At 39.8% G+C, this 10,706-nt stretch overlaps 1 protein-coding gene across 1 annotated transcript; it reads left to right on the top strand.

Moving 5' to 3' along the window:
• Positions 1 to 5,841: 5,841 nt before the first annotated feature.
• LOC121854117 (probable inactive receptor kinase At1g48480) lies at positions 5,842 to 6,606 on the top strand. The gene has a single exon (XM_042348507.1). The coding sequence runs from the start codon at positions 5,842 to 5,844 to the stop codon at positions 6,604 to 6,606; it is 765 nt and encodes a 254-aa protein (XP_042204441.1).
• The last annotated feature ends 4,100 nt before the right edge of the window (positions 6,607 to 10,706 follow it).

The following is a 10,706-nucleotide window of genomic DNA, read 5'->3' as shown; positions in this document are numbered from 1 at the left end:
CCACCACCTCCACCACCACCTCCACCACCACCACTATTACCACCACTACCACCACCACCACCACTACCACCACCACTACCCTACCACTACCCAGGGTTGTTATGCTTTAAATAAAATGATTTAAATCGATTTAAATCAGAGTAAAAAAATCATTATTTAACTCAAAATGATTTTTTTTACTAATAACTGTTTTCTCTTTTTATTCTACATGATTGATAAGTATATACAATGCAACAGGCTAATAACGTCAAGATGATTATAATGCTAAGACCAGGATATGTTCCACCCAATAGACATCAAATCGGAGGGTCTCTGTTGGATCAGCCTACGACTCAGTGATGAAGATTTATTCAGAAGACCTTAGTGGGAAAACAGTTTGTATGGCCATGGATGGATGGAGTAATGTCCATAGTGAGCCTATAGTTTGTGTAACTTTAACGGCGGACAACCGTATTTATCTTGTTGACTCTATAGACACAGAATCAAGACATACAGCTGAATATCTGCTGAAATTAGCTGAATGTGCTACAAAAAAGTGTGAAGGCAAATTTGGATGCACAGTAAGAAGCTGTGTAACAGATAATGCTGCTAATATGGCAAAAATGAGAAGTGAATTCGGACAAGATAAGTCCATTATAACATATGGTTGCTCTGCACACCTGTTAAATTTGCTTTCACAAGACCTGCAAATCAAGAACATTAAGGAACACACTACTGAAGTCATTAAGTACTTCAGAAATCATCACATCCCAGGATCTTTGTATAGAAGAGCAGGAGGAACAATGCTAGTAATGCCATCAGACACACGATGGAACACAGTGACAGATTCTATTGAATCTTATTTAAAGAACTGGGAGACCCTTGTCAAAGTGTGCAAAGAAAATAGTGAAGACATTGATGAGAAAATTGAAAGGAAAGTTAATGATAAGGCATTAAAAAGAACTGCAGAAGACTATTTAGAGAGACCTAAGCCTATTGCTGTGGCATTGGACTGTGTCCAGAGAGAACATAACCCTATTAAGTGATGCTGTAGAAATATGGATAACTGAAAACTGATATTAAGGAGTATTTAACAGATAAAAAGGATATGGATAATTTTGAAAAAAAAAATCAAAGTAGCATTGACACCTGCCCATTTTCTAGCTAATGTGATAGATCCAAGGTATCAGGGCAGACATCTGACTCCTGAGCAGCGAGACATTGCACAACAGTATGTGTGCGAGTCTCTTCCACATTTCCTTTCAACATTAATGTCCTTCCATGGAAGAAGTGCACCATTTAAAGAGGTCTATTTTGGTAAAGATGCTGTAAAATCTCTCTCACCCCTTGCTTGGTGGCAGTATTTGGCCAATGATATGACAGAAAATGTAATGGATGTTCCTAGGCAATTATTTACAGCTGTTGCATCATCAGCAGGGGTCGAGAGAATTTTTTCCACATATGGATTTGTACTCAATGGTAAGAAATCGCCTAGGACAGGAAAAGGGATCTAAGCTTGTCACAGTACATAAGCATTTCAATGTTCAACTAAGCTAATTTAAATGTTTTGAACTATATTTGTTGTTTACAGAATGAGAATATTGTGTTGACTTGAAGTTATTACCGGTAATTCTTAATACACTATAATCCTACAAATGTAACAAAATAAACTTTTTACCAGTATTATTTCTTTTACAAAATAAGAATATTATTGTGTTACATCCCATTGGTACATCTACTGCATAAATATCTTAATGCCAAGTTTCTGTTTATTATCCTGAATAAACTTTGGTTGAAAAATAATATTTTATGGTTTAAAAATAATATTTTGGTGCAATTAGTAAAAAAATTAAAAAAATCCGATTTAAATAAAAAAATCCGATTTAAATCAAATAAATCGATTTTTTTTAAATTATGATTTTTTCCAACCCTGCGACTACTACCACCACTACCACCACTACTACCACCACTACCACCACTACCACCACTACCACCACCACTACTACCACCACTACCACCACCTACCACCACTACCACCACCACCACTACCATCACCACCACTACCACCACACTACACACCACTACCACCACCTTCCACCACCACCACACCAACCACCAACTTCAACCACCACCACCAACCAATTCTCACCACCCCACCACCAACCACCACTACCACCTCACCACCAACCACTCACCACCAACAAAACCAACCACCACCACCACCACCAACCACTACCACCACCAACACCGACCACCAACCAATCAACTGACCACCACCACCACCACCAACTAACTACCACCAACCACTACCACCACCAACCACCACCACCACCACCACCACCACTACTCACACCACCCACCAACCAACCAATCAGTCCACCAACCACCAACCACACCATCAACCAACCACCACCAACCAATCAACCCACCACCAACTTCACTCAACCACCACCACCACCACCTACCACCACTACCACCACACCACCACCACCAACCAATCAATCAACCACTTTCACCACCCAATCAATCACCAACCACCAACACCAACCAACCACCACCAACACCACCACCGTCCACCACCACCACCACCACCACCACCCACCACCACCCACCACCACCACCACCAACCACCACCACCAACCACCCCACCAACCAACCACCAACCACCACCACCAACTACCACCACCACCCCCACCAACCACCACCACCCCACTGGTCACCACCACCAACCCTCACCACCACCACCACCACCACCACCACTTAATCAACCAACCAACCACCACCAACTACCCCACCACACCACCGACTACCACCACACACTATCACCACCACCACCAACACCACTTCATCACCACCACCACCGACCAACCACCACCACCACCTACCACACACTCACCACCACTTCACCAACTGACCACCACCAACTCGACCACCACACACCTCACTCGATTCTCACCACACCTCACTTCACCACTCTCACCACCTCACCACCACCACTACCACCACCACTGATGACTACCACCACTACCACCACTCACACACCACTACTACCACCATCACACTACTACTATTCACTACCACCAATTACCAACACTACTACACCACTACCACCACTACTACCACCACTACTACCATTCACTATCACCACTGTTGACCACCACTACTACCACCACTACTACCACCACTGTCACTTAATTAATTACACTCTAATACACTACCACCATTACTACTACCTACTACCACCACTACCACCACCACAATTGTAGGGTGTATACTGTAGGGGTGTACATCATTTACTAGGTCATTACCACATGTACTGTGCATATGTACTGTAGTGGTGTATACTGTAGTGGTATATACTGTATTGTAGTATACTGTAGTGGTGTATACTGTAGGGTGTATACTGTACTGTAGGGGTGTATACTGTAGTGGTGTATATGTGGGGTGTAGAGTGTAGTGTATACTGTAGTGGTGTATACTGTAGTGGTATATGTAGTGGTGTAGGGGGTGTATACTGTAGGGGTGTAGTGGTGTATACTAGGGGTGTATTGTAGTGGTGGTGTAGTATACTGTAGGGGTAGTGTAGTGGTGTATACTGTAGGGGTGTATACTGTAGGGGTGTATACTGTAGTGGTGTATACTGTAGGGGTGTATACTGTAGTGGTGTATACTGTGGTGGTGTATACTGTAGTGGTGTATACTGTAGTGGTGTATACTGTAGTGGTGTATACTGTAGGGGTGTATACTGTAGTGGTGTATACTGTAGTGGTGTATACTGTAGTGGTGTATACTGTATAGGGGTGTATACTGTAGGGTTGTATACTGTAGTGGTGTATACTGTAGTGGTGTATACTGTAGTGGTGTATACTGTAGGGGTGTATACTGTAGGGGTGTACTGTAGGGGTGTATACTGTAGTTACCCATAAAAAACCTCTTCTTTGTTTCTCAATTAATTTTTTAGAGAAAACGGATTTGTCGACGAGGCGGAGGAGGGGTGACCAGAGAAGATAGGAAGAGGAGGAGGAGGGGGAAGAGAGGAGGGGTTAAGGAGGAGGAGGAGGAGGCGAAGAAGAAGAAGAAGAAGAAGAAGAAGAAGAAGAAGAAGAACTCTCTCTCACTCTCTTTCTCTGCCTATCACACACACACACACACACACACACACACACACACACCATCATTCAAAAAGAGATAAGATATTTTCCATACGTTTCTAAAAGTATCCCTAAGTGACGAAAAAGTGACGAGTGGTGACGAAATAGTGACGATAATTGATAAGTGACGAAAAGTGACGATTAGTGACGATAATTGATGATATGTAACGATATTTGATGATAAAGGACGAAATACTGACGATAAGTGACGAAATAGTACGATAAGTGACGAAATAGTACGATGTCACGATAAATGACGATAAGGGATGAAATAATGACGAAATAATGAAAATACACCTTTTCATCATATCCGTCGAGACATTGTTCCATAACCGAATGACAGAACACATATCGAATGACACTCTAAAATAACTGTTGGTTCATGCTGACAGAAGTAATTGACGTAAGTTATGAAGTTGACAGCTGTGAACAATAAACCGACAGTCTACATAGAGTTTGAGAATGTAACAATTGGAGAATGACAGACCACCAACAGTTATTTTAGATTGTCATTCGATATGTGTTGTGTCATTCGGTTATGAAATTTGTCAAATAGTTATAAAACAATGTCTCGACGGATATGTGAAAAGGTGTATCAGGCACATCTTCACTACAACTACTTCATTACAGGTAGTAGGTAGCAGGCAGTTACCAAACAGGGAGGTACTACCGCCTGGGAAGATATTGGCAGCATAATGTGTTGTCTAATGGTAGACCCTGCTGCCATATGTGACCAAGTCCTAGGTTGATGATCTGACTTTCTGCTTCATTTTCACACAATTGCAGGGTCTCAGTTGTTTCTCTTACTTTGACAATACAACATACATATATTGTTTCTCACTTTTGATCTTTTTTATTCATTTTTGTATTTATAGTTCTTTATTATTAATATTATTATTATTACAGTTACTGTATTATTATCATCATTATTTTATTATTTGATTTTGTTTGTTTTATCATAAATTTTATTTATTATGAATTATTATGACTATTATTTTTTATTATTATTATTATTATTATTATTATTATTATTATTATTATTATTATTATTATTACATTTTTGCCCCCCAGGCCCTGATGTGGGTCAGTGACCTGTGTCCGGGTGGGCTAATCCCCGTAAAAAAAAAAAACCACTAATAGACACATCTTCACTACACTATGAGGCACATCTTCACTCCAACTACTTCACTACACTATCAAGCACATCTTCACTACAGCTACTTCACTACACTATCAGGCACATCTTCACTACTACACTACTTCACTTACACTATCAGGCACATCTTCACTACAACTACTTCACTACACTATCAGGCACATCTTCACTACAACTACTTCACTACACTATCAGGCACATCTTCACTACAACTACTTCACTACACTATCAGGCACATCTTCACTACAACTACTTCACTACACTATCAGGCACATCTTCACTACAACTACTTCACTACACTATCAGGCACATCTTCACTACAACTACTTCACTACACTATCAGGCACATCTTCACTACACCTACTTCACTACACTATGAGGCACATCTTCACTACACATCTTCACTACACTATGAGGCACCTCTTCACTATACTATAAGGCACCTCTTCACTTCATTGCACAACAACTATCACTTCAGCGCCTCAAAAACGCATCTAACCCCCAAATAATAATTTGATGTCCTGGTGAAGGCTGAGTCGATACAGATAATTAAAAATGGCTTGCCGAAAAACAGAAAACTTCCAAGATTGGGTGTATGAGCTTCTCCCTGAGGACGTGACTGACCTCCTACAAGACGGAGCGGAAATTCTTGGGGAGGGAGCGCACGCAATTGCTTACCTTGTCAAGTGGGGAAATGATGTAGCTGTTTTGAAAAAGGCAGTGTCATTATCAGCCAAAAAATTCTTCAAGGATGAGGCTGCCAAGATGTATGCCCTCGATGGTGCTGGGGGGATTCCTAAGGTACTTGGGTACTGTCCAAAACCTCCAGCGATCCTCCAGTCCTTCAGGGGTAAGCTCACACTCAACCACCTTCTCTCTGAAGATAACCTGATCTGCCAATATGACCTTATACAACTGGGGCTCCTCCTTGGTGAGAAAATCCTTGAGATGAACACGAAAGGTCTAGCACACAATGACATCAAGGAGGATAACATAATGATCCAAGGGCCCTCATCCCGGCCAGAGGTCAGCCTCATTGACCTCGGTCTGGCCTGTGAGATCGGTAAGTCTTGTAAAGTCAGCGCTGATTGCCTACACGAGGACTTCCCCTGGATGGCCCCTGAAGTCTGCCGTGGGTTTAGGACCACCAAGAATTCAGATACATATTCTTTCGGGTTTGTCCTGATGGAATTGATCAAGGAGGCCCCAGGGGACCATCCAGAGGTCACAAAACTCGCCAAGAAGGCCATGACCAAGCGCCGCACTGACCGGCCATCACTACCACACCTCCTCCGAGAATTCCGAGAAATCATCAGTTGAAGAAAAAATTTTAGGCCCCAAGCTATAAAGCACACACTATCTCTCACCTTCCCACAGCGTATCTGAACGAAACGAAAAACAAAACTCAAACGACAGGTAAACCTTGCATCCGATTCCTTGTCCGCCTGACTTCAACATTCCCCTAACTCAAACCTTCAACAGCACAACCTTGGACTTTTTTTCATAAGATGGCAGATCAATGGGTAAGGAAAACGCTTAAATTCACGATGTTAATTATATTTTTAAATAAATTGGGACCAAAACTCTACAAAATAAGGGTTAAAGTTGCTAAAACATCACGTGACTGAGAAAACTAGTTATTTATGATAGGATTGAAGGTCTAAATCGTTCCTAACTCATCACAAGCCATCAGAAAAATCTAGTCTGCATGTCTAGGTACAGATTGATTGATACGTTTATTGAGATACAAAAAACATTAGTACATCTCAAAGGGATGAAGTGACATAAGTCATCCCCACCCCAATCCAGGAATGTCCCTCTCAGGTCTCACATAAATCCCTAATATTTCATATAATCAGTTATATACATACATAGTTATATTCTAGATGAAAAATTTCTATATTTCTTTAATATATCATCTATTTTCGTATTTTTATACATCCACTCTATTTGCATGGGGACATTATTTATATGGGCATTTCTATATACATTAAGCAATGGGCATTCCAGTATATAATGTGGCAGGGTATGGGATCTGGATGTTCTACAAACTCTACATTCTTTATCCTGTTCACTTCTCTCAGCTCCAAGTTCCCAATAATATTTATACCCTAATCTTAACCTCATATACACTGAATCTTTCCACCTACTCCTATCTTTCCCATATGTAAATTTTGTGTTCATGAGAACATGATGGTAATGTTTCATTGTTTCCCTTTTCTCGTATATTTCATTCCTTTTGAAATTATCTTCTATTGATTGTATTTTCCGTAATTTGCTCCTTAATTGTTTCAAGGTTTTAGTACATATTATGTCGATCTCGGCCTTTTCCGTGGCTCTTTTTGCTATTATATTTACTGCTTCATTAAGACCAATCCCCGCATGTGAAGGGACCCATACAAATTGAACATTATGGCCATTTTTCCTTATTGTATTTACTAATTTTCTACATGAACCAATAATGTGTTCAAAGACTGGACTCCCACTGTTCAAAGAATCCAAAGCTGCCCTACTATCAACAAAAAAATATGCATCTTTATACACATTTACAACATTTTCCAACCCTACTAAGATTGCATGTAACTCAGCTTGTGTTGATGATATAAAACTGCTCAACCGAAGTCCAATTTTGATGTCATCATTCCCTTGTTCTGTGTACTGTCTTATAAGGATCCCGCACCCTGCCCTGCCACTTGACATAACTGAACCGTCACAATATACATGCAATGTGTTTATTTTAGGCAAATTACTAATCTTATTCCCATATAAAGCCCTTAACTGTCCTGGTTCATGTAATAATTTCTTCATTGTGAGAGGCACTATGTCTAACTCTACTTCACGTTCTTCCCAGGGTGGATTCTTACAACTCTTCTGAACAGCTGTACACCAGTCTGCCAGATTACATGTTTTAATAATATTTACTAATCCATTCATGCATCCTCTCTTGCCTTGCCTACAGAAGGTCCGTTTACCTTTTAAACCATCATTTATATCTTCTACGAATTTACCCCCACTGTTCCCTCTCATTAATCGAACTGCTGCAACTGTATTAATTTCATTGACCCTCTGTGAAATGCTCTGTAACCTTCGTTCCATTTTCATTATCTCAATCATTGCATTCTTTTGACACCCTAAAATTATTCTCATTGCTTCATTTTGCATGATCTCAAGCTTCCGTAGCCTTCCTTCACCAGTACAAGAGAGGACAGGTGCTGCATAGTCTATAAGTGATCTGATGGTAGAAATATACATCATTCTCAGTATGGGTAACCCAGCACCTTTACCACAACATGCTAGAGCCTTCAAGGGCTGTAATCTTGCTCTACATTGAGTGAGGACATGATATATTTCTGCCTCTTTACTTTCACTAGTAAAGCCAATTTACATTCCTAAATATTTATACTTTGACACTTTCTCAACAATTTTTCCATTTAGAAAACGGATTCAGTTCCTCTTCCTTTACATTCACACTTGGTTTTTTCTTCATTGATAACTAAGCCCATCTTTTGCGAAAGAACAATAAAATTATTTAATGCAATCTGCAAATTTTTTAAAGAGTTTCCTTGAAATAAGATGTCATCTGCATAAATGATGGTTACAACTCCTTTGGGATATTTGTGTGAGGCTATCTTGTTCATTAACACATTAAATAACATTGGACTCTATACTCCCCCTTGGGGAGTGCCTAGTTCAAGTGCTCTTTCCTCAGACAAACATCCCTGATACCATACACAGATTCTCCTTCCATGCAAGTAGTCACCTATCCAGTGTAACAACTTTCCTGATACCCCTAGAGCAGCCAGTTCATTCATAACTACTTCACTGTGAGCTTTATCAAATGCTCCTTGTAAATCCACAAAAACTCTACATCTGTCTGCATCATTTGATAAACATTTTATAACACAGTCTGAAGTACATTTCCCTTCCAAAAAACCAAATAAATTACAAGATAAATTTTCCCCCACAATATATACAAGCCTATTTAATAATACTCTAAAACGACGGTAAATCACCACTATATCGACGCTAAATAAAAACACCCCAAACAAATGATAATAATTCCCCATGTGATTCAACAGATAATAAGACTCCCAGGTTCTGTTGTAAATAAAGGAAATCTAAACAGAACCTTAACACAAAGGTACAGATATTGGAAGCCACAGTCAATAAAGATGTCAGCCAACTTACCAATATAATCCATTAATTTTAAAGGAGGAACGAGACTCGATTCCTCATAATGTCAGTATTGTGTTTTGCATCTACCAGAGTGTGTGTCAGAAACGTATACACAGTGTCTTATAGATTCTGGTGGTGTTTGAGTGAATATTGGTATTAAAAGAGCAACATCTCTTCAGTAGTGTGAGGTCTGCCATAGGTGAGGACAAGGTTGCCACGATCAACCACGAAAATGTGACGGGTTGTGTGTGTCGACGACGACTAAAACAACAACAACAGCAGCTACAACATCAACAACTACAACAAAAACATAAGAGTATATTAAGCTGAACAAACACACACACACCATCTTGAGTTATTTAATGAGAGAGACACGTGGACTATAACAAGTTAATAAAGAGAATTTGCATCGTATTGAAAAAAATTGTCATCGAGTTATTTTGAGTCATTTCCTTTGAGCAAATCGTCACCCGGTTATAATAACAGGCAGCATTCTGTACACATTTTGGTGAAAGAAAAACAAACTGAGGAATATATATCTCTCTCACTGTCGCTATTTTTATTTTTTAGGGGAGCATAAACAACAAGCTTCAAGATGCAAACAAAACAATATCTTTAAACAACAGATTTAAAGGTGTAAACAAAATATATCCCAAGTTGACAACACACTAACAACACTGACAACACACTAACAACACACGACTCCAATGTAATAAAACAAACACCAAAAAGATCTATTAAAATCCCAAACAGAGAATCTAATTTAGCTTTTGTCAATATCCAACTGTAGTGAACATCCAACAGAGCATCATGTGACTATCGGCCGGTCGAGCGAACATGGTAGGTGTATGAGGAGGCCTGGTGGTGTGTGTGCGTGGTAGATGTTCCTCGATTTTTATCTGAGCTATAATGCACTTAAAACGTGGCACCGTCTTTGTCAGAGTACATCAGAAATCGTCTTACACTGCCAACTTGTTGCAACTCTTCAACTAACGCAGAGAAACACTCACAGAGGCGTGTAGATCCGAAAGTCAACAAGACACGAAAGGTTATGTCACTTGTTTTTTGATACACAATCACCCAATTACATCAGAACTGTTAATTTTTTTTTCTTCTTGAAGGTATCTTTGGCTGACAAATCATTAATTAGTTCCAAGGATTCTAGCTGTACCTCCTTGAAATTCGGGATCATCACAAGATTCCCGTGTTCCACTGCTATTTCTGAAGAGTTATAGTTTGGCAAG

Source organism: Homarus americanus, unplaced genomic scaffold, assembly GCF_018991925.1.
Source record: "Homarus americanus isolate GMGI-L3 unplaced genomic scaffold, GMGI_Hamer_2.0 scaffold44191, whole genome shotgun sequence".
NCBI classification, from domain to species: domain Eukaryota; kingdom Metazoa; phylum Arthropoda; class Malacostraca; order Decapoda; family Nephropidae; genus Homarus; species Homarus americanus.
The sequence above is the reverse complement of the archived record's forward strand: the minus strand, read 5'-3'. Positions and strand labels throughout refer to the sequence as shown.